This window comes from Ahaetulla prasina, chromosome 5 (genome assembly GCF_028640845.1).
Source record: "Ahaetulla prasina isolate Xishuangbanna chromosome 5, ASM2864084v1, whole genome shotgun sequence".
Lineage (NCBI taxonomy): Eukaryota > Metazoa > Chordata > Lepidosauria > Squamata > Colubridae > Ahaetulla > Ahaetulla prasina.
In genome coordinates, this window is record NC_080543.1 from 103,082,834 (window position 1) to 103,108,603 (window position 25,770).

The 25,770-nt window shown below is 35.5% G+C and overlaps 1 protein-coding gene across 6 annotated transcripts in view; it reads right to left on the reverse strand.

Moving 5' to 3' along the window:
- ARHGEF7 (Rho guanine nucleotide exchange factor 7) overlaps positions 1-25,770 on the reverse strand; it is a 102,124-nt gene that overhangs the window by 18,625 nt on the left and 57,729 nt on the right. For 2 of the 6 annotated variants that reach the window (XR_009155351.1, XM_058185323.1), the window contains exons 10-19: positions 24,489-24,627; positions 23,395-23,454; positions 22,708-22,854; positions 22,069-22,155; positions 19,139-19,217; positions 16,098-16,237; positions 13,551-13,775; positions 10,464-10,557; positions 8,138-8,227; positions 7,656-7,689 (exon numbers count right to left, since the gene is read on the reverse strand). Coding sequence is in view for 4 of the 6 variants with exons in the window: in XM_058185323.1 (XP_058041306.1) it covers positions 7,667-7,689; positions 8,138-8,227; positions 10,464-10,557; positions 13,551-13,775; positions 16,098-16,237; positions 19,139-19,217; positions 22,069-22,155; positions 22,708-22,854; positions 23,395-23,454; positions 24,489-24,627 (1,084 nt within the window). In the remaining 2 variants the exon portion in view is untranslated. Of the gene's footprint in view, positions 1-889; positions 7,487-7,655; positions 7,690-8,137; positions 8,228-10,463; positions 10,558-13,550; positions 13,776-16,097; positions 16,238-19,138; positions 19,218-22,068; positions 22,156-22,707; positions 22,855-23,394; positions 23,455-24,488; positions 24,628-25,770 lie in introns of those variants that run through there. The other 4 variants (XR_009155350.1, XM_058185322.1, XM_058185324.1 and 1 more) reach the window with 3 other exon arrangements.

Consider the following 25,770-nt stretch of genomic DNA (forward strand, 5'->3'; position numbering starts at 1 on the left):
TATCTCCTTGTAGTACAATACAGTACAATGTAGTACAATACCTATGATTTATTATTGTACACTTATGTCATAAAATCTATATTTAACATGCCAGTTACAGTTCAATGTAACATTGCAGCTCAGAGAAACTTGCAAAGATTCTAGTGCATTGTTTTATGTTGAGCTGGCTGCACAATTTCTTGAACGTATCATTTCTTTACCTTTGCAAAAATCATAGCAAAACTCAACTTGCTCTCAGAACAGTGTTTTGCAGCCCTGAAGTTTTCCATGCTTAATTCACTTGTTCAGTTTTTGATTCTTCCAAAATTTAAGAAATGTAGATAGAATGATGCAGTATTAATTAGTAATATACTAAATCTGCTTATTGTTTTAAACAATTAACTTAGACATTTATCACAAACATCAAAATATGATATTCTCATTTCTGGCAGTGTTGGTCTTTGTGGTAGGAGGTTTTTTTAGCTGCTATGGTTAGTTTATTCTTAAGTTATTTGTTTTGTTTAAAATATGTATAAACCCAAACACTGTAAGGCTTAATAATTTTCATGTGAATGGCACAAGTACCGTTTCAAGATACAAGTATACAGTATATTGCAAGGATCAGGGTGGGGGGAGAAGTGTTGTAGCTATATTGAAATCTTAAAAAAAGTAAACCATTCATAGCTACATACCAATATTTGAATCTTAATATAAAAAGATACCATAAATGTAGAAGGTGTGACTCAAGTCAGAAGTTTCTCCAAAAGATTGTTAAAATATCACATTAAAAGAGACAAAGAACTTCAAGAAAACATCTAAGAAAAGCAAGCTGTGATACAACAAGCATTTGTTAAGAAAAGCTCAGAAGTGCATTAGTTCTGGTGAGAGATATAGGAGCAACAGCTCTTACGAGATGTAGAGCCCATTCTGTAACTATGAGCTGTCCATATACTGTCATAGTCAGAGTCTTCAGAGAGGTCGGAAGGCTCCAAACGAGAAAGGCTACTGCGACGACCCAAGGAATCTAGACTGGATTGGTCATCATCAGCCAAGACGTGATTATGCATCAGGTCAGTGCCTTGCCATGCTAAGGATGTATGGGTGAAATGAAAGGGAGGATGGAGACAGGCAGAGGTGTGATGAGGAGGAGAACATACAGGATAAGCCACAACCAAAACAGATGAAAATAAAAGCAAAAGGTGATGGGAAGAAAAGGAAAAGAGAAAATATTGTTAAAAAAGCACCAAATCTTTTAAATCCCTATTTTGGTTGGGTTTTATCTACAAAATATTTTTGGCACATACATTTATAGACGAAAAAAGGGAACTCTCTGAATTGGACTCTTGCTTAGAATGTGCATTTGCTTTCATGTTGCTTCTAATATTCTAAGAAACCATGACTGTAACATGAAAGTTTTTTTTAAAGTGGGGGAAACTATTACATTAGGATTTTTTTAAAAAGTCTTTTGAATCAATTCTTAAAGTTGGGCTTGATGATATTTCCAGGGAAAAAAATCTGCTCAAGTATGCCGGTATGAACTTTCCCCAACTTGCAACTTGAGACATTGGTAATGCAATACATTTGGAGAATGTGCAGATTGAAAAAAAATACTACCTAGTCATATTTAGTACATTTAGTACATTTTCCCCTTATAAGCCAATTTTGATGATAGCTTTCTTTATACATCTGTATCTGGTATAATGCCCAGGGGGGACTAGAAAAATGTCCTTATGAAAAAGGAAATATGTGACTAGGAGTTGTTAGCATTTTGCCATCTTACACAAAATTCCTATCAGAAATTACTATCATGAGTACTTATTTTTATAGAAATAGTCCAGACCAGAAGCACGGGAGAAAAAAATTAACTTGTACAGGAACTTTTAATTTAAAGAGAATGTGCCAATATGAGAGAAACAATTTTCAAACTGAAAAATGCCAAGAGAAATTGACAACTATTTATGCATGCAACTAATACTAATCAGCTTGATTTAGTGAAAGTAAAGAAATAAGACACTTAGGATCAATTTGCATATACAGTCAGTGTCCAAAATAGTTGTGCCCAGGCATTATCCATATAGTTGCAGCCTTTTAGTGACACTAATATGAATTCTTCAGCAAAGAAGGTTTGCAGTAGTTAAAACTGTAAGTTACATGGGGAAACGTGCTCACCAAGTAGCTTACCACATAGTATTGCCTCATTCTCCTTAGGCTCTCAATCCAGCTTTCTATAGGATGTACATGTGAACAGGGCCATTTGAGACTGCCCTAAATGTCTCTTTCACATCTATAGAAGATGGAGCTGGGCATGGGTGAAACAAAACCAGACAATTCACTGTGATATTTAGGACAAGCTACTACTCAGCTTAATGGAACTGGATTTTCTTACTGCTTTTCCAATCCTTTCAAAATTATATAAAGGCCTTTTCACATGATAGTAGACTTACAGGCCTACAATGGAAATCCTGAAATTATCTGTTCAGTGAAGACACATATTGTCCACATATAATGAAGGAAAAAGATCATTCTGTTTCAGGAGAAAAAATATGAATATTAGCTATCCCTATTTCCTTTCAAAGTGAAATACATCAAAAACAAGAAGTGCAGGGAAGATTTACAAGAGAGAAAGAAACAAAGAACAGGAAAGCTAAAAACAATTCATAAAACAAATAATAGGGTAGCCCCTACTAACTAGTTATTCTTGGATGGATATCGTCATGATAGTGCAGGACTTTAGGCTTTTGGTTCTGAGATATTCAAAATCATCTCAGAAGAAGGCAATGCACAACACTACTTTTGCCAGAAACAATTATATGGGTGAATACCGTATGTCCACATAATCATAAGGAGTTGAGCTACACTTGCCCTCTACAGGATGCTATGTAAGATCTCCTGTGTTGGAGATCCATAGCACAGGATTCAAATTGATAATTAACATAAAAATCTGAAATATACAATGAACTAATCAAAGCAGTTTAATCCAAAAAATGTAACATCTCTTTAAAAATAAGAGACTAGTGGAATGTGCAATCATATTCCATATGATAATTTTAATTGCAATGAATGGCATATTCCCCATGCAAAAGTATTTCTTTTGTCCCATCAAAAAGATGAAACTCAGGAAAGATTATGTGTGGATTGTGTTCAAAGAAACAGAATATTCTTATCTTGTGAAAAGGCCCAGTTATATGCAGAGGTTTAAGCATCATGCTCAAACTGTATGACTCCTTAAAGCTGACACAACTCTCCATGGAACAAAATTAAAAATGACATATCTTGAATGTATATTTGCTATTTAAAATAGAACAGTGAATATAACAGGTACAGAAGTTTGGGTGTCTTTCCAGACATTTTTTGTAACCTGCCTTTGGCAGAAATAACAGCTTCCAAATATAATATGTAATGTAATATGTACAGTGACACCTCAGCATTCAATTGCTTCAAAACTTGTTGAATTTTGTATTCGACGAATTTTGAAGCAAAAATCTTGACCCATCACTCATTTTTCTCCCAGTAGTCAACGCACAAGGAAGAACCTGCTGATGTCAAGTGCCTCAAGACTCACTATTTCTTCCATCTGAAATTGTGGGTCACGTGATAAGTCATATGGCTTTTCAGTATTAATCAGTTTTAGTATTCATCGCATCTTTCAGAGTAAAATATCAACGAGTACCAAGGTACCACTGTATAGTGTTTTATAAGTAAAAATAGGTTGGATAAGTTAGCAAGACAATGCATCAAAATATACTTTCAGTCCAAAAAGGGAGGCCAGTCAAGAACCAGGCATTGCAGGAATTCTAGGATGCTACTTATTATTGTAAAGGACATAATCCTGAAATCCAGCCAGAATTACTTTCTGCCTCTTTTATATCAAGCAGACTCAAGATAGGGTTGAGTTTCCTTCCCAAACTTTCTCCTTTCCCAGAGTTCAGTTTTATCTTATTTTTCCTTAACTGCATGTCTTCTTCAAGGTTATCTATGCATTTATCCACATCAAAACAACCAAGAAGCAGTTACAGGAAAGGAAGACAAATATTTATATACTATACTGTGTCTTTAGTAAAAATCTTTGGGTCAATCTCAAACATGCAATCCATGTAAGAGACTTAAGAACATTTTTGAGCTAGAGAAGTTATGTAAGGAACAGTGAGAAGAAAGGAACCCTGATAATTAAAGCATTAACAGAGAGAGTATTAGCTAACTACACACATTTGAAAACTAACAGGAAGAGTGTAGCAAGTTTTGCATTTGCCATATTCACTTTTTTCATTCTGAATTAGTAAACAAGTACCCATAAATAGTACAGATACATTCAATTTCACAGAAAAATGTCATTTACTTCTTACAATAGAGAGTTACATGCATCAATTTCTGTTCCTTCAGGGATACAGCAAATTGTACAGTTTCACCAGGTTACCTAAACTTTTGCATACAACTTTGTCATCAAGCTAAAACAGAGATTTAAACAAGAAACAGATCAAAGGAAAGGAAAGCCATCTGCTAGTACTTCTCTTCAAATCTCCGCTCTCCCAAGTTATTTTCCAAATAATGTTTCTTTATATGAAAATTTAAAAGTATCTTCTGTCCTACTTCTTATTGTTTGCCCTGTCATGCTGAATTTGCATTTCCCAGCAGCACCCCCAAAATGATAAAAGGATGATGCTACTAGCAGAATTGCCAGATCTGCACTTTGAGGAACAGGCAGAATGCGAACATAGAGGTAAAGAGACACTAAAGGACATTGAAACATGATCTAATCTCCTGGATTCATAATGAATTTATTTACAATGCCCAATCTCTTAAAATACACTTGCTTTTGTGAAGTTCTGTTAAATTGTATGGGGGTAGATTTTAAAAATAATAGTTTAAACAAAATCAGCAATCTTGAAAAAATAAGCCGTGCAACAAATTGCTATTATCATTTTCCATTGCAGAGAAACACAAATGAAAGCAGTAAATTTTTTGATGTATGCAATGAAATTTCTTGCACTATGTATACTTCTAAAATATACATAGAAAAGGGAAAACAGCAAAAAGCATTTTGCACTAGTTCTGTGTTTCAGTAAGGACACACTTGCATGAACTAAAAAGAATATGCTCACATAAGACTTCTCTCACCTTCTACATATTGGTATATAAAAATATATTTAAATGACAAGCACCAACTTAGCACAGTTGTACCATTTGAAGCATTATCAATTCATCTTGTCCCACTCAGTTCAGTCATCTATAGAATCATAATAACTTTCAGTTAATTGTAGGGCTAGTATCAAATTAAATAATAATGTCTGATTTAGAAGAGAATTATAAAAAGGCCCGTACAAGAAGACATAAAATCAATGATAATTTTATATCAATAAGTACCAATCATGCGTGCCTATGGTTCCATAACAATACAAAGTATTTTATTAAGGTTCTAGGGAAAAAAAAGTCAGTAAAGCAAAAGTAGTTCTAGAATAATTAATCCTATTATTAATAAGTCGAACTCCATTCACAGGATACACAAAAGAGCTTTACGTTATTTTTTTTAAAAAAAGAATGTGACAGTTAACTGTCAAATATTAGCACATAAATTATTGTCTACAATATATATTGTCTAAAATCTAAAACCAAAATAAGCATTAGAGAGATATATTGGACAAAAAACCCTATCAGTGTGTATATTGATTTCTTCCTGTACAAACCAACTTTGACTATTCTGAAGAAAAATTAGCCTTAACTGCCGACCACTTTCCTCATTAATGGCAAAACTGTGCAAACTGATTCAAATCAAGAAGAGTATTCCTTAGGTACAGGTTACGCATGCGGGCAGATTGTCCGATTAGATGCAATGCTTTACTTACAACAGAGGATCTCCACCATTGCAGCCTTGTTTAAGATTAAAATAACCTGGGTCCCCAAGACATAGTGAAAGTTGAGCATGTATCTGAGTAACTGAAAATAGCAGCTTTGCTCAATATATAAAATATTAAAAATATAGAAATAAAAAGATACTATTAATAACTATAATAAAAACAATTTTTGCTATAGATGGATTTTTCTATCATATCTCTCATTACCGTTTTTGATAGAAACAACCATAGTAAGCCAGATTTTGGGGAACCCTGACTTACCATGAATGAGCCATGTGTTAATTAATACAGTTGTTCACTCTTACTTGGCTACTCCTACTAGCTTAAGCAAATAAATAAAACAACAATTGTTCGTTTAGCACAAAGCTTAGGGTTAGGACTTCTATATAAAGATAAATGAATAAAAGGCTGCACTGGTGGCAGATGAATCCTTGGAAGACAATTGGAGATATATCTGTTATGCCTCCTTTCTTATACATTACAAACACAACCACAAGAACGCATTCACTAATGCAATGAAGACAGAGCCTGATCCAAATTGCTGGTTCACCATTGCTAACGGTAATGGTAAAACAACAAGCAGGAAGTGGGGCGAAGGGGGCTCCTTGACCCTCCACAATGTTATCAAAACTATGTAACTTGAAGGCTGCCTTCCTGCAATTAAGCATATTAATTAAACCTTGAACCTTGTGCTGTTTTTTATACAAATCATAATTATCCGTTAGGAGTTAACAGTTTAGAAATTCTAGTTTGCACAGAATGTAAAAAAAAATCTAAGCCAAGTTTTCAAATTAGATAATAAAATTAAAGCATTTCAGAAATGTTCAGCAGGAAAACACTGACTCAGCTCATACATAGTAAGCCGAAATTTCCCAGAATAGTGGTCTATCATTCTTAGTTTAAGCGGAACTTTAAAAAACATCATTTAAAAGGTAAACCATATCAAACCATATCAAGCATTTAATATTGACTATTATAAGAGAGATTTGGCTTAAATAAATTAAAAACAACCGAATCAGTCAATCAAGATTTATTCCCCATCTATACTATTTGAAAACTTGTATGTGTCTAGCTAAGCAGCAACCCTGGCCAATTTTGAAAAACTAAGCAAGGCCATATCCAGTTGAATGAAAAATCAGGAAAGATCCTAAAAGTGAAAAAGCAAAATCCTGTAAGAAGGCAAAGGAAACCACTTACATTACATGGATAAGTCTAAGATATGATTTTCATCCAAAAGAGACTATCTTTACTTAAATATTGCTATAGTAAACATATATTTAGGGGTTGAGTTTGGAAACTTCTGTGATGACTTTATCATCCATGTTTACTACTATTAAATTAAGAAAACATAATTATTATACATAAGCATTAGATTAGAACAGAACTGTTCAGAGTGATGATTCTCACTTTACAGCAAAAAAAAGACATATATTCTCAGCAGAAACATTATCCATGCAGTATCAGGAGCTCTATTCATTTTCTGTGCGAGTGACCTCTTTTCAGTCCGAAGAAACTGCTCAATGTATTCCATGATGCAGTAGAGAGGCTAGAAAAGCCTTCCCCAACCTGTTGTCCTCCAAATTTACTGGATTCAGTTCCCATTGCCAAAGCAGTGTCAGTAACCATACTGCACATTCATTCAACAAATCTGGAGAACACTAGATTAGAAGAAAATGCTTGTGAAACACTGTCACTGCATAAGAACATGGTCTGAAATCTGGCTCATAGGACAAAGGGAAAGGCATGATGTTGACAGTGGCATTCATTCAGCTGTCTCACAATAAAAATGGTGTTGCTTGTGAGCCGATCAAGAAAATGCATACCTACCTTTTTGACTGTCAAGTAAAGAATGCCTCCAATTCTAAACCAAAAAGAAACTATGCCTTAGGTATTAAAATGTTTGCAAGAACATTTTTTTAATTAGAAAAGTATACAAAGCCTAGTAACCTTTCAGTAAGTACAACTGAATGGTTTAATGAGATGGTGAATGCACTAAAAATGAACTTCTAAAACTAAATCATTAGCATGTATTATTCAAGAAATTCAGTAAGACATCATAGCAGTGTTGCCGTCACGTACATTTCTTACTGCTAAATCTGGGAATCGCAAAGCACTTCTAAAAGATCAAAGGATCAGTGCAAATGCACATTTGCTCAAGTTCCTAATGAATTTATTTATGTACTATTTTCATCACTTACACCTCACTTTTCAGACCATACAAACCACTGACAAAAGTAAAAACAAAATTTATCAAACAACTGCTAGATGGCTAAGATAATTTTTCTATTCATATTTTTAAAAAAACTTACTTGAGTTTAATGTTTGACGTGTTTTGGCACTTGTACAATAAGCTTCAATGACTTTTAGAATCTGAGCATCTTCTTCTAATGCTGCTGTACCTATGAAATACCCAAAAGACATTAATTGAACAATACAATTATGCGGGATACTGACACTCAAAATGAACACTGTGATTAATGATTTATAGTGATGCAGTCATTAAGTGAAAGGTCACGTGATCCCAATTTGCAATTTTACTGCTTGCTTCTCTATTGACTCTGCTTGTCAGAAGTTGGCTGTGAAATGTGCACATGTTGATAATGTGACTGCAGGATGCTGCAAAGGCTCAATGGCAACAAAGGGCCAAAATCACATGACCCCAGGGATGCTGCAACAGTTGTAAGTGCAAAGATCAGTTGTAAAGTTATTTTTTCAGTGCCATCACAACTTTGAATGCTTTCTAAACAGGGCAGCTGATCACAAGGAGCACCTGTAATCATAGGTGTTTCTGAAGTGTCTTATTACACTAATGATGATGATAGGATTTTGGATTTGGCAATAGTAGCTTTCTATATCTTGACATAGTAAACCATTTTATAACTGTTTAAGATATGAATTAACAATCTGCTGGCACACATAGTTCAATAAAGCCAGAAAATAAATTAAGGAAATTGGGGGGGGGGGTTTGATATTAAATTTTATATGCTAGGTTATTCCTATTATTTTATTAAATAATAACTATAAGATTCCTGGTAGTACAAATCACACATGCATAAAAGATTTTGAAAAATCCAGAGTAAAAGATAAGCAGAAGTCAAATTACAATTGGCATACAATCTAAAAACAGAATTCTTCACAAAAAGAAAATTAAGATAACATCACCTTAATTAAATTTAGGACACTCTGGAAGAGTGGTCTTAACCAGCTTCTGAAAAGCTGTAGGAACTGGGACAAGTCAAATTCTATAGTGTGGGCCCAATGATGAAGAAACATTCTTTAACTTCTTCCTAACTTCATAGAAGCTAGGAATTACAGACACAAATCCCATCTTGGGATGTGTATCTTAGGTTGATATTAGATGAAAAAAACCTATCCTGAAGTACCTCAACACTAAGTCACATAGTATCTTACCATTTGTAAATAGTACTGTAAATTATTCCTGGAATCCTACTGGTGATAAATCCAGAGCCCATATCACAAGTCTAATGTACTCCTCAAAAGCTGAGGGAACAGAACTGAATTCTGTAGTTATGTTACCTAACCCTAGCCCTCTTTAGTTTTAATTGGTGTTTTAAACAACTGAACCTTTTTCCCAAAGGTGCTTTTTCCAAAAGGCAACTAGACTTTCTTGGGGAAACCCCCCCATCCCTTGAAAATGTTTTACTTCTCACCAAGAAGCTTTTTTTCAATTCTAAATGACTGGTGGGGAAAGGAAGGATTTATATTCTTTCCAGCCATCTGCTCATTAGCACTCTTGAGAGTAGTTGAAGCCACTTGGGGCTTTATCTGTATCCTCAGAGTCACCTGAATCAGAGTGTAAATGAGTGTGGAACATCCTTGGGACTGCTCTGATTCAGGTGACTCTAAAGATACAGATAAAAAGCACCTCTGAGACAACCATGACCTGGATGATTGAAACTCTCCACAGACCACTGATCATTGTCCCCCCACTTCCCCTAAGAACTTTTAGATTAAAACAGTCCTGTTTCGGAGAATAACTCCTTTCTGGCTATAAAAATATAGCTGTTTTATTAAACTAATCCTGAATTAAGTAATTTTAAAATTTGTCCAGCAAATTTTACTTTTTACTAGTCAATACTAGTAAATTTATTGGAGTTTAACATCTAAGGATCTTTTTAATGTTATGCCTAGCTAATTAATAATAATTATTATTCCCTATAAAACGGAATTAATCTTTCTCATTTGTTAGCAACAATTTCATGAAAAGGCATGCTACATAGAGGGAGAAGAAGACAATAAATGGAGTATTAGGTATTTTAGATATTCTATATCTAAATATATTCCTATAATAGCAAATAAAGCTATTTGGACATAACAAGATCAATCTAATGTAATGTAATGTAATGTAATGTAATGTAATGTAATGTAATGTAATGTAATGTAATCTAATACATTTGAATTATTTGTTTTATTAAGTTCTGTGATATGGCTGTATATCCCATTTCCTATGACATAACAAGATCTATAGGAAATGGAATTACAGATAGAAAATGGGATATACAGCCATATTACAGGACTTAATAAAACAAATAATTCATGTGTTAGATTACCATGATGCATAGTGCACAAAAAATCACTACAGTTTTCTCTCTCATCTGTCCAAAGTATACTTACTTTTTCTCAGAGCAAATTCTTCTTCTGATGGTTTCCGTTCTGGTTTTCGCTTAGGCAACAGTTTTTTCATGGTTTTAGGGCTTTTGCTGAGATCCTGTTTGGATTTTTTTAAAAAAAGTATATACTATACATAACTGACATTTATATGTAAAAGTTCAAAATATAAAGATATGTCAATGAAAACAGTGATTTGTTATTATAAATTTTACAACACACTTATATAAAGTTTACAACACACACCCACACACAGAGATCACTTTAATGATCAGGAAATCAGTGGAAATCAGCATAGAGTGAAGTATATGACAAGGTGATACAGTATCACTTATCCTTTTTTCGGCCTGCCTTGAAGAAGTATTTCACAGACCAGACTGGGCAAAAAGTGGAATAAAAATCAATGCCCCCTATTTAAATAATTTAAGATTTGCAGATGATGTTGTTCTCTTCTCACAAGACCCAGAAAACTTTCAAAGAGCTACATAAAGCAGAATTATTTGGCTTAAAAATAAACCTGAAAAAGAGCCAGGTTATATTTAATAAATTCACCAAAGAAAGAAAAAAATTATATCTGTAAAAGAACTACATTTAGACCACTACATATACCTTGGCCAACAGATCTCAATCAGTATGTGTGCTACCTCTTCTAGCATATTCAGTAAAGCATGAACACTAACCTCATAATCGATACAAAAGCTTTGAGTGACAAAGAGCCATGGAAAGATACATGCTCCAAATCACAAGACAAGATAGAAGGACCTACACATGGATTAGAGAACAAATGGAAGTATATGATATCATCAAAGAATTGAAATGGAATGGACTGGTCACATAGCAAGAAGAACTGATGGCAGGTGCATCAAAGTAGTCATAAAATGGATTATACTTGATAAAAAGTATTGTGGGCCCAATTGGCAAAAGAAAGCTCAAGACCATATTGGTTGGAAACATGCAGAAGAGGCCTTAATCCTGAAATGGATAGACAATAGATAGGATAATGATGGTGATGGTGATGATGATTTTGTGTGTGTTTGTGTGTGTGGTATGTGTGTGTGTTTAGCAAAAAAAAACAAAAAACACAACCTTCACATATGTACGGAAACTCTTAAATAGAGGCTGAAAATAGCTGTTTATCAAAGGGGTTGTAAAATTAATTTACAGTCCTTGTAATATAAAGAATATTAAGTACTACAAAAAATTACAGGAGCCAGAAGTAGTAAAACACTACCCAGCGTCAGTGTATGCATTTGGCAACTATATAAATTTGTTTTAAAAATAAAATATATAAAAAAGTTATGGAGAAATCTAAAAAAGTTTGGGGAGGAGGATACCAAATGACCTCTGTAGACTATAGCTCCTGAAAGACATTTTGCAACTTTTCTGGAGTTACATGGAAATTGATTACATAAAGGTGAACAATACTCAAAAAGTGATCCTAAGAATGAATTCATTTTCTGACAACTGGTATTATGAAATCTGTCTACCTTTGTGTGTACCATGGGCATTTAACAATACATGTAATATGGATTCCACTTCTGCTTCAGAACATATGAAACTTTTCATAAGGGAGGCTGATGCAGATGTGGTAAAAAAAAACATTGGCACACGTCCACTTTTCTCTAAACAATCCCAATTTGCCATGAAGTAAGTTGAAACTGACGTAAGTAAATGGTATCCAACCTTATTTCATAGTCCATACAGCAAACATTTTCCTTATGATGTGTGACTTAATAAATTCTTGTAAAGAATAAAAAATAAAGTAGCCAATTTTACTGGACATGGCCACTAGAGGAAAACTAACCCCAGATTATACAGAAGGACAATTTAAATTGGGAGAGAACAGAAGATTGTTGAGGCATTCTGGAGTGAAACATAATGCCTAATCTTAGAAAACTTTTGTCTCAATCACAGGTCATGAGTTCTGCAACAGGATAGTGATCCAAAACATATATCTAACTGAACCCAAGAGTAGCTGAAAAGCAAACAATGGACTTTTCTGAAGTGCCTGCTATGAATCCTGACCTGTAATAAAACATCTATGGAAGAGCTGAAACTCAGAATTGGGAGAAAGAACCCATCAGACCTAACACGACTGGAACAGTTTCATCAAAGAAAAGTGTGACAAATTGCCAATTAAAAAGTGAACTCTTACTCAGAGCTACAGAAAATACTTGATTGCAGTTACTGTCTCGAAAGGGTATGCCACGAAATACTGTATTACATTAGTGGACAGGAACCAATACTTTTGGCCACACCTGTATATTTGCCCATTGTCACCTTCTGAATAGCAGCTCAACTAGAACCAGAGAGTAAACTTCCATTTGTAGTCATATAATATGTTGAAAAAGTATCTAGTGATAGTCCAGGAAGAGGGGGACATTTCACTGTAATGAGCATGGAAAATTCTAGCTTTAATTAGTTTGAATGTCTTGGTCCCAAACCCACTGTTTAAAATCAGCTAAAACTTTATTAAGTATAAGGAGAGTTATTGCCAGAATAAGAAAGTCATACCACGCAAGGCCATTATTAGTTTAACATTTCAGGGAGGAGACAAGCCAATCTGGTATGGTAAGATGAATCAAGAAAGAAAGTTGAATAGTTTGCTTTGACCACAATCCGAGATGTCTTAGATGAGCTCCAAAGAAAATGCAGCCCAATTCTAACCATATGAAAGCATTAAGAGACCCATTTGATTGGTTTTAAGAATTTTGGTTGGATGAAGCTTGAGGTATCTTTGTGGATGCAACACTGAATATGATATAACATCAAACTCAGAACTTTAATTTTAAATAATTTAACTGCTGCTAGGACATATTTGTAACCATATAGGCTTCATTATTGCAGATAGTATTTATAGTATTTCTTACTATAAAAACATAAAACACCAATGATTCTCTGCTGATCATACTATTCTTAGGAATATTGCATTCAGGATGAAAATTCCCCCATCAAAATCATATCCATCTCTTCCTAATTAAATGTGACTTAATGATGGATGAAGCCTAGTTCAAAAGTTTTGTAAAGTGGCAAAGAATGTACATGGACAGAATTAAAAACAAGCAAGTTCTTTCATGAGATATTCATTCTCACCTCTTTATAACAGAGCGCTGCTGAAGGCCTTAATGGAGGTGCAGGTCGTAAACAGCTCAAACTCCATGGCTTAGAAGTTTTAGGCGGCTCCAGTGGTCCCCAGTTTATAGTGGTGTGAGGTGTCCCATGATGTGAAGGGTGTGGAAGGGTATGATAGACAGGCGTCATCGGCATTTGCTTGCTATCTGCATGCTTGCTAGATGGTGTTACAGGATGAGATGGAAGCTGCCCATTTGAACAACAGAGTCAGAAAGGACCAAAAAAAATGAATACAATGAATATCATCAGATTATGGATTTTGGCACTATTCTCATGAACAATTACTCTACCTTATTTATGCTAAACTAGTAAGTAAAAGGTAAAGGATTCCCTGTGGATTTTACTCTGCTAGTTGTTGCTGACTATAAAAGGTGATGCTCATCTCCATTTCAAAGCTGTACACCGCCCTGAGTCCTTCGGGAGAAGGGCGGTATAAAAATCGAATAAATAAATAAATAAATAAATAAAAGCCCTTGAGCCAGTGCTGTCCAAAGACATTTCTATGGTCATGTGGCCAATATGCTATCATGGAGCACTGTTACCTACTCACTGAAGTGATATCTACCCACATTTGCATGCTTTTGAACTGTTAGGTTGGCAGGAATTTGGGCGAGGACAGGAGCTCACCCTGTCATGTGGCACTGAGGTCTTGAACCTAGGCTGCCAGCTTTCCAGCTGACAAGCCTAGTGTCTTAACCACTAAGCCACCATGCCGCCCTGCTAAATTAGTTATTACCCGTACTATTAAATATGCAGCAGGAACATGAAATGATATACAGTCATGGCCAAAAGTGTTGGCACCCCAGAAATTTTTCCAGAAAATCAAGTATTTCTCACAGAAAAGTATTGCATTAACACATGTTTTTCTATACACATGTTTATTCCCTTTGTGTGTATTGGAACAAAACAAAAAAAGGCAGGAAAAAAAAGCAAATTGGACATAATGTCACACAAAACTCCAAAAATGGGCTGGACAAAATTGTTGGCACCCTTAACTTAATATTTGGTTGCACACCCTTTGGAAAAAATAACTGAAATCAGTCGCTTCCTATAACCATCAATAAGCTTCTTACACCTCTTACCCGGAATTTTGGATCATTCTTCCTTTGCAAACTGCTCCAGGTTTCTCTTATTGGAAGGGTGCCTTTTCCCAACAGCAATTTTAAGATCTCTCCACAGGTGTTCAATGGGATTTAGATCTGGACTCATTGCTGGCCACTTCAGAACTCTCCAGCGCTTTGTTGCCAACCATTTTTGGGTGCTTTTTGACGTATGTTTGGGGTCATTGTCCTGCTGGAAGACCCTAGATCTTGGACGCAAACCCAGCTTTCTGACACTGGGCTCTACAGTGCGACCCAAAAGCCTTTGGTAATCCTCAGATTTCCTGATGCCTTGCACACAGTCAAGGCACCCAGTGCCAGAGGCAGCAAAACAACCCCAAAACATCATTGAACCTCCACCATATTTCACTGTAGGTACTGTGTTCTTTTCTTTGTAGGCCTCATTCTGTTTTCGGTAAACAGTAGAATGATGTGCTTTACCAAAAGCACATCATTGGTCTCATCTATCCACATCTATCTTGGTCTTATCTATCCACAAGACGTTTTCCCAGAAGGATTTTGGCTTACTCAAGTACATTTTGGCAAATTATAGTCTTGCTTTTTTATGCCTCTGTGTCAGCAGTGGGGTCCTCCTGGGTCTCCTGCCATAGCGTTTCATTTTATTTACATGTCGACAGATAGTTCGCGCTGACACTGATGCTCCCTGAGCCTGCAGGACAGCTTGAATTTCTTTGGAATTTGTTTGAGGCTGCTTATCCACCATCCGGACTATCCTGCGTTGCAACCTTTCATCAATTTTTCTCTTTCGTCCACGCCCAGGGAGATTAGCTACAATGCCATGGGTTGCAAACTTCTTGATAATGTTGCACACTGTGGACAAAGGCAAATCTAGATCTCTGGAGATGGACTTGTAACCTTGAGATTGTTGATATTTTTCCACAATTTTGGTTCTCAAGTCCTCAGACAGTTCTCTTCTCCTCTTTCTGTTGTCCATGCTTAGTGTGGCACACACAGACACAAAATGCAAAGACTAAGTGAACTTCTCTCCTTTTTATCTGCTTTCAGGTGTGTTTTTTACATTGCCCACACCTGTTACTTGCCCCAGGTGAGTTTAAAGGAGCATCACATGCTTGAAACAATCTTATTTATCCACAATTTTGAAAGAGTGCCAATAATTTTGTCCAGCCCATTTTTGGAGTTTTGTGTGACATTATGTCCAATTTGCTTTTTTCTTGCCTTTTTTTGTTTTGTTCCAATACACACAAAGGGAATAAACATGTGTATAGCAAAACATGTGTTAATGCAATACTTTTCTTGCAATTTAATTATCAGCTTGTATCAAGCTGCAGTTCTAGTTATAATATAAATATGTTTTCTTCAGTAGCTCCTTCATAACAGTTTGGGCTTCAATTTATATGTACTAGACTAAAGACAGATGTCCTCTTACCGTATGAGAAGGAATAGAATGTGGTTTAATTGCAGGAGTCCCAACAGTTGTTACTTTGGTTTGTTTTTGCAGATGATCTACCCACTCATGCAAATCTTGTTGATTATTACAAGATACCAATATCCGCTCTATCATATTGCCTAGAACCAAATAGAAAATGCTGAACAAAAAAAGTAAAAGAAATAACTAACTTTTTAAAAGTATATAATGCTGAATTGTTGTATAAGGTATAGCAAATACCCATATATTTTAATCCTTCTATACCTATGCAATAAATTAGGTGTCTTCTCCACATTTTGGTACAAGAATTTGTGATAACCTTAATACCAAATTTATGTTCCTGCTTCCAAGAATTATGAATGTCTAATCTGGCTTTAAGATTTGTGAGAAGATTGCAAGGGCACATTCATACCTGGAACATCTTTCCTGGAGGTTGCCTTATTGACAACTATTTGACCTTTAAGATGATGGCCATTTCTTATATTCATCAGTAAATCTTAGAAAAATAGTAGTTGCTCAATTTGGTAATCTGCAGAAAACTCATTGGTTGCCAGTACATTTTCAAATACAGGCCAAAGTTTTTTCTTCTAAAATCCTAAAAAACTCAAATGGCACTATAATGCAAGATCAGCTAAGAAAGTTATGTTCCAAATGCTACTGTATCTCTGTTAGGCCATTAATGATTTGAGAGAAGATTATTTCCTACAATGCCCTAATTTCTTCAATGATTTTATAACATTGATATAAAAACATATTTATTCATCCAAGCGGGACTGGCATAAAAGGATTGATTTTAAATTGGGTTTTAGTAGTATTTTAAATTTTAAATTCATTTTAATTCTGAGCCATTTAGTAATTTTATATTTTAAATTCGTTTTAATTGTATATATTTTGTATTTTATTCTGGCTGTACACCGCCCTGAGTCCTCCGGGAGAAGGGCGGTATAAAAATTTAATAAAATAAATAAATAAATAAATAAATAACATATCTTTCTCTAAGCCTACAAATTAAGTGGAGTTTATTCTAGCTGTTGATAATATACTTCTATTAATTTTAGATTAGTTTACATTCTAGGATTTCTGAGTTGCAATGAACCCTATCTTCAGTTCATATTCAAAGAGAAAACAAACATAGTACATTTAAACTAAATAAATTTTAAGTGGGATGATGCAAAACTAGAGCGAGAGCTTATACTACAGGTGAACCTCAAAAAATTACAATATTGTGCAAAAGTTCATTTATTTCAGTAATGCAACTTAAAAGGTGAAACTAATATATGAGATAGACTCATTACATGCAAAGCGAGATAGTTCATGTCTTGATTTGTCATAATTTTGATGATTATGGCTGACAGCTTATGAAAACCCCAAATTCACAATCTCAGAAAATTAGAATATTACATGAAATCAATAAAACAAGGATTGTACATAGAACAATATCGGACCTCTGAAAAGTATAAGCGTGCATATGTACTCAGTACTTGGTTTGGGCCCCTTTTTTATCAATTACTGCCTCAATGCAGCGTGGCATGGATGCTATCAGCCTGTGGCACTGCTGAGGTGTTATGGAAGACCAGGATGCTTCAATAGCGGCCTTCAGCTCTTTTGCATTGTTCAGTCTCATGTCTCTCATCTTTCTCTTGGCAAAGCCCCATAAATTTTCTATGGGGTTCAGATCAGGCGAGTTTGCTGGCCAATCAAGCATAGTAATCCCATGGGCATTGAACCAGGTTTTGGTACTTTTGACAGTGTGGGCAGGTACCAAGTCCTGCTGGAAAATGAAGTCCGCATCCCCATAAAGCACGTCTGCAGAAGGAAGCATGAAGTGCTCCAAAATCTCCTGCTAGACGGCTACGTTGACCCTGGACTTAATGAAGCACAGTGGACCAACACCAGCAGATGACATGGCTCCCCAAATCAACACAGACTGTGGAAACTTCACACTGGACTTCAAGCATCTTGCAGTGTGTGCCTCTCCATTCTTCCTCCAGACTCTGGGTCCTTGGTTTCCAAATGAGATGCAAAAGTTGCTCTCATCAGAAAAGAGGACTTTGGACCACTGAGCAACAGACCAGTTCTTTTTTCTTTAGCCCAGGTAAGACGTTTTTGACATTGTTTGTTGTTAAGGAGCAGCTTGACAAGAGGAATACGACATTTGAAGCCCATGTCCAGGATCCGTCTGTGTGTGGTGTGCTCTTGATGCACGGACTCCAGCCTCAGTCCACCCTTTGTGAAAGCCCCCAACATTTTTGTATGGCCTTTTCCTGACAATCCTCTCCATGCTGCTTGTGCACCTTTTTCTTCCACACTTTTCCCTTCCACATGACTTTCTATTAATGTGCTTTGATACAGCACTTTGGGAACATCCAACTTCTTTTGCAATTACCTTTTGAGGCTTTCCCTCCTTATGGAGGGTGTCAATGATGGTTTTCTGCACAACTGTCAGGTCAGCAGTCTTTCCCATGATTGTGATTCCTACTGAACCAGACTGGGAGACCATTTAAAGGCTCGGGAACCCTTTGCAGGTGTTATGGCTTAATTAGCTGATTAGAGTGGGACACTTTGAGCCTAGAATATTGAACCTTTTCACAATATTCTAATTTTCTGAGATTGTGAATTTGGGATTTTCATGAGCTGTCAGCCATAATCATCAAAATTATGACAAATCAAGGTGTGAACTATCTTGCTTTGCATGTAATGAGTCTTTCTCATATATTAGTTTCACCTTTTAAGTTGCATTACTGAAATAAATGAACATTTGCACAATATTCTAATTTTCTGAGTTTCACCTGTATATTGCTGCTGACTTAGAAGACTTCCAATAGGTTTAGAACAACCTTTCTTCTGCCTGAAAAAACTGTGGACTTACAATACCCATGTACACCCAAGCCTGTTAGACCAGTGGACATGCTTGCTGGAGATTATGGAGTTGAAGAAAACTAAGTTGGAGAACAGTAATTTAGAAATGAACAGATGCCAATTCTGGTAACATTGTTTGTTGCATATTTACAAAAAAAGCCCAGAATGAACAAAAACATTACCTGATATTTCAAATGCATTTCTGTGATTTTCACTATCTTCTAGTTTTGTGATGGTCATCCCTGTTAATGGAAGCTTTCCCTAAAAGCAAATGCACGATTACTATTTCAATTAATTCATCAAATATGAATTTTACAGAAGAAATTTTATCATAATTGAAATTAAGACATATACATTCTGATACTGAAGAAAGTTTTAGATGCCTAGACATGTTTAATTATATTCACCTAAAAAGCCCTTGCTTGCAAAAATGCCATAGCAAGATCTTAGTTAAATGATACAAATGGTTCAATAGTTTGAAATAATAATTTAGGTCCACATATAATTATATCTGAGTTATGTCCATTGAAGTAAATCTCAAGTCACAAGAACAAACTTCACATGCAGTTTAAGTGTCCCTTCCTCTTCCCTGTTCCATCCTCCTCATTCCCATGAACTGTTTCACACATGGTTGAAATCTGTTCTGAAAAAAATCAAGACAGATCTAAAGAATGCATGGAGAGAAAACGAATAGTGTCCTGACTTCCAATTAATGGACACAACTGGTAACCTACTGAAAATTTCCCAAGCTTCTTGAGTTGTTTTCCCCCTAAGGATTCTCATCCACTGAATCCTTCTCAAGCTCTCTCTAAGTTTATTGAAATTAGCTCTCTTAAAGTCCAAGACTCTAGTTTGACTTTGTTCTATTACCTGTATTTGCTTAATGTCAAATTCCAATATTGCGTGGTCACTTGCCCCCAAGGTTCCTGTAGCTTCAACACCTTCTATCATTTCATCTCTGTTAGTGAGAATTAAGTCCAGTATGGCTGATCCCCTTGTTGCCTTCTCTATTTTTTGGGAAACAAAGTTGTCTGCTAGGTTTGTTAGGAACCTGTTGGATCTTCCACTTGGTGCAGAGTTTGTTTCCCAGTTGATGTCAGGGTAGTTAAAATCCCCCATTACTACTGTGATGTGCTTCCTACATACCTTAGTTAGCTGACTAGCAAAAAGTTCATCTACTTCCTCTGTTTGGTTGGGTGGCCTATAGTATAGACCTATGGAAATATCGTTTTTCACCCCTTTTATATTGACCCAAATACATTCAAGATGATTTTCATCATTGTTGTGCTCTATTTCTGTAGAGATGTAGTTATTTCTTATATATAGTGCAACTCCACCTCCTCTTTTATTTGGTCTATTTCTTTTAAATAATTTATATCCTTCTAGCTGTATGTTCCATTTGTCAGTTTCATCCCACCAAGTTTCCGTAATGGCAACAATATCATATCTGCCCTCATTTACTTGAATTTCTAATTCACCCTGTTTATTCCTCATACTCTGTGCATTGGTGTATAGACATTTGAGTCCATTTGGATTGACCTTGTGTTTACTGTCTACATAACCTGTGTTGACTGCCCCTACTTTCTTGCCACCTGTTGGTTTAGTGCACATGGTATGGCACTCACTGTTAAATGCTTGGTTTTGCTTGATAGCAGGGCTGATAGTCTTACCCATACAGACATCTATGTTACATGCACTGATAACCCTTTTAGTTTTCGATTGCTGGGGACAGAAATTTTCTGTATCAGTTAATTCTCTGTCCCCACTGTTCAGTTTAAATGTTTATCCAGAAAATCTGTGAATGTATTGCTAAGTAACTCAGTCCCTTTCTTTGATGGATGCAATCCATCTCTTTTGTACAATTTTTCATTGGACCAGTTGCAGACATCATGACTAATAAAACCAAAGCCTTCCCTTTTACACCACTCCTTTAGCCACACATTAAACTCCACTACACGCTGGCCTTTACCTTTTTGTTCCTTATGTACTGGTAAAACCTCTGAAAAGATAAACTTATAACCTATGCTATTAAGTTCATACCCCAAGCTCTGGGAATCATTCTGCACAGAAAGTACATCCTTTTGGGACATAAGTAATACAGTAATACAGTAATATTGGGATAAGCAGCACAGAAAGATGGTCAGAAGAGCCATGGTGAGGGAGGGGAATAGTTTTGATTGCATTATTGATGTTAGAATAAGCAACATCCAATGTATTCTCACCTCTGGTTGAAAAAGTATGTGCGAGTTGGGACTAATATTTCTAACACTTTGTTCTTGAGCACAAGTTGTCCTCAGAGCTGTGTCCTAAGTCAGCTGTTGCTCACTCTGCTGACCCATGACTGTCATGAGAGGTTTGCTACAAACCATATTGTGAAGTATGCGGATGATTCAACAATAGTGGGCCTTATTCAGGATGATAATGAGGCTGATTACTGGAAGGAGGTAGAGGGCTTGATGAACTGCTGTAATAAAAAGTGCCTGGTTTTAAATGTAGTTTTCATTGTTGCAAGGCAGGCACAGCCATACTCCTTTGTGTATTAACAATTCAACTATGGAGGTGGTTAGTAATACAAATTGTTTAGGTGTGCAGCTGATGAGCAGGTTAACTTGGTTGTTCAACAGTGAGACATTGGTGAAGTGGGCACAGCCGTGTCTGCATTTTCTGCATTGTATGAGAAGAGCACATTTTCTTTCCCTGTCCTTGCTACTTTCTACAGAGCTGTGATGGTGAACCTATAGCACGCGTGCCACAGGTGGCACGCAGAGCCATCTCTGCGGGCACGCGAGCTGATGCTCAGGTCAGCTCCACCACGCATGCCCACGCACCTCCTACCGGCCAGCTCATTTTTGGATGTCTGCCGGGAGACTCATGCGCATGCACGGGGGGGTCATGTGCGCATGCGCAGGGGGTGGGGGTGCAGTGTCCCCCCCACGTCCCATTTCAGGAGGTTTCAGGGAGGTTTAGTAGCACAAAAATGGGCCATCAGGAGGGAGAATTAGAATTTCATTTTTTAATGTGTTGCCAGTGTGTTCACAAAAAAAAGTGACAATAAAGATTATCTTATCTTATCCTATCCCAGAGAGTAAAATTGTACTGAAGCGTCTATTACCTGATAGATAAAACCACTCATCCTTGGGCTGGCAGACAACATCAGCAAAATGTTAGGAAAGAGAAGAAGGTATCTTTCATTTTTGTCCTTATTAGAAAGAAGAAAAACCAGTAACGTATGAAAATCAGATTAAGGCAAGGTTAAATAAAATGCAGATAAACAAATGAGATGGCAATCGCAATACTTCTCAAGTCATCATTATTAAACCAGTACTACGTTAGACATCTTTAGAACAAAATAGGCTAACAGAGTTTTAGGACAGACTCCCTATAGAGAATGTAATCTTATTTGAAAGAAAAGGCTTGTCTCAGACAGAGAAGTACTGGTTTTTTAATAAAAGAAAATGACATCTATTACTATTATGATAAAATGTTTATTTCTCTAGTAAATGTGAAATTCAAAACATTTTAATGGCATAAATAAGACAAAGATGAGACATTTTTAAAGAAGACACTCAAAAAGGCTACAAGTAACTATTTTGAAGGGGCAAATGTGTTGTATTGGCTCTTCTGTCTAGATTGACTCAGTGAGTGTATTTTTAACGCCACCCACTTGCCAAATGATTCTGAATGGCTTAGAAGAATTAAAAACAGTAAAAACAATTCTGGTACTAGTAAGTATAAGCAAAACCTGACATACCTCACTGCCAGCACACTGAATCATGACTTGTGACATGTAAATTACAGTTCCTAATGTTTTAATGTCTTCTCCTTCCCAGCACCGGATGGCTTCAGTTAATATCTGAAGTTCAAGTTCTTTTCTTTTCCGTACTTCTTGGCACTGTGCCTATAGGACCAGAATAAAATATCACCATATGTTGTATAGCTGTAGTAGCTATGAATAGTTGTTTTAATACAGGTAGTTCTTGACTTACGACCATAACTGAGACCAACATTTCTGTTGCTATGTGAGACAGTTGTTAAGTGAGTTTTGCCCTGTTGTGTGACCTTTCCTGCCACAGTTATTAAGTAAATCACCTCAGTTGCTAAATTAGTAACACAGTTGCTAAGTGGATCTGGCTTCCCCATTGATTTTGCTTGTCAGAAGGTTGCAAAAGATCATCAGATGATACTGCAATCATCATAAAATATGAGTCAATTTTGTTTAACAACTGTAGTAAAAAATGACTTTAAAATTGGATAACCATCTTGCTTAACAACCAAAAGTCCCAATTATGGTCATAAGTCTAGGATTGCCTATAATGGAAATGTCCATGTTTTATTTCACCATTGATATGCTTTGTTAACTTTTTTCTTTGCTACCACTCCAAAGAAAATGGTCTTCAAAAGCTACTGCTCTGTTTTTTGAGTTCTACAAGTTACTTACAGAAAGATTTTTGAAAGCTGTCATGGATTTCTGAATGTCTGGTCGGTCAGGATGATAATCCTAAAAGAAAATTCAAAGGGAATGGCTTTTCAACTTGTTTTGGAATTAATGTCATTTCTGCTAATACTGGATTAAACACTTAAGAAACTTTTCTCTTAACTACTTTGATTTAAGCAACTAATCTCTAAATAAGATCATGCCAGCAAGAAACAAATAATTTTGCAAGGAAGTTTTTTCTTGTAGGAACCAATTTTATGAATGTTTATCTTTTCCTACAAAAATACTATTTAGACTGTAATCTTAGAACAGAAAATAAAACCTGGGCACTGTCAATTTTTCAAGAGATAATGATGTAAATCAATATGAAACAATTAAAAATATGATTAATGGCACAATGTGCCAAAATTCCCAAACTGAATATTTAAGTTTAAAACTAAGATTATACACAAATTCATCTATGTTCAACTAAAGCTCTTAATTCTATGTTTAATACTGAAGACTGAGCCTTCAAGCAATACTAAATAATATCTAGCAGATAAACCGACTATGTATTGTATAATAAAACTACAATGGGACACTGCAGAATAAACTCAATGAGTTTTAGCATGGGAATATATAAAAAATATATGCTTCGCAATTCTCTCTTGAGCTTTTTAACATTCAATTATCAAACATGTTCAATCATCTCTTCCTAATCTTGCAAAAGCATGAAAGAAAGCCAAAAAATTTAGGAAAACGGAAAAAAATCAGAAATAAATCAGCCCAGTGGCATTTATATTGCATATTTTTACAATGCACTTTCATAGTTCTGAATCATAGATGCAAAGTAAAACTAACTTTACTCTTGTGTTACAGATTTCATAAGTCAACTGAAGTGAGTATTAGTTTAGGATCAGAATGTATTACCTTGTCTTTGAAAATACAGTCAACCTTAAACATATAATCTAGCATTCCCAAACAATTACTTCTATGATCTCAGAGGTGTAAGAACAAACTACTGTACTTTGTTTTCAATCATCTTCGAAATGCTATTTTAAGATGTTTGTCGAATCACTATTAATCTGGAATGTAAATGCTGTGAGGATATACTGTACCTCCATGTGTCTTTCAAGCTCTTTGAGTAATGTGGGATATTTATCTAGACGCATAAAAGGTTTGCTCAGGCCTGTGGTCAGCACAAGAATCCCAGGACTGTTGGCTCCTTTTAGCTCCATGAATTCTCCTAACTCTTCACTGTATATACAAAAAGTAAAATAAACAAATAAACATTTGAAGTTTAAATAGGGAATTGCAGCCAGCCATACCTGTAAGAAATTTTCAAAAATATTCCAGTACAGTATCTTCTATATGTAGAGCTGCACAATATTGCAGCGTGCCGTGGCTTGTTCCAAATGACAAGTCAACAGAATTAGAGCATACTGTCTGACTATTTCCCCCCAAAATCAATAGCTATGACTCAGCCTTCATTTATTTAGAGCAAAACTAGGCCACCCACAATACTAGTGCTTTAAATCGCCTTCAAATCTTTTTTATGCAACCTGGGGAAAATAGGGCGGGGAGGAGACCAAGCTTTCAGTGGAAATGGAGGGTCAAGAACTGGAAAATCCTGAACCATGCCTGCTTTGCATCTTCCACGCACCCTCTATTTTAACATCCCAAGACTGATCACTTTTTAAAAACAATGCAAAAAAAATCTATTTTACTTTTTCTTACAATCCCTAAATGTTTTATATTACTTTTTCTTATAATCCCTGAATGTTTTTCAAAACTCTTCTCTCCACAGGGAAAATAACCAAACATTAAGAGAGAGACTTGATACTGTCACTACTCGTTTTATTATAAAAAGACAACCTATGAGAACTATCAAGTACATTTTTTTTTTTTTTTTGCTTTACAAGAAGGACAAATAGAATTTTAAGGTCTACCTGGATTATGTTTAGATTTCTTGCAGAGCTTCACTGATCTTCCCTAACACAACTTTGAAAGACAAATAGAAAGAATGCTTTAAAAAAAGCTGTCAATATTTCCATGAAGAAAAGAGGTAGAGAAGATGAACAGGTCTTATTCACTAATATTTTCATGACCAAGACAGTTCCCTCTCTGTCAGTAACTATTTTGATTCTTTAGCTAATGAAATTGAATCCACTTTTTATGAAAATATAATATAATTATAAGATAAATGTATCTCCAAAATATAAACTAATCTGCACCACTAACAAAAACCACGAATATATTCTGAAAAGTTTATATCATACTATTTTAACAAAACGTTTTATTATGCACAGAACTGTGATTTTATATTTGCATAAAATATTAAATACTTGAAGCACAATTTTGATTTACATATTCACTATTTCAATTTGTTTTTCTTGTCAA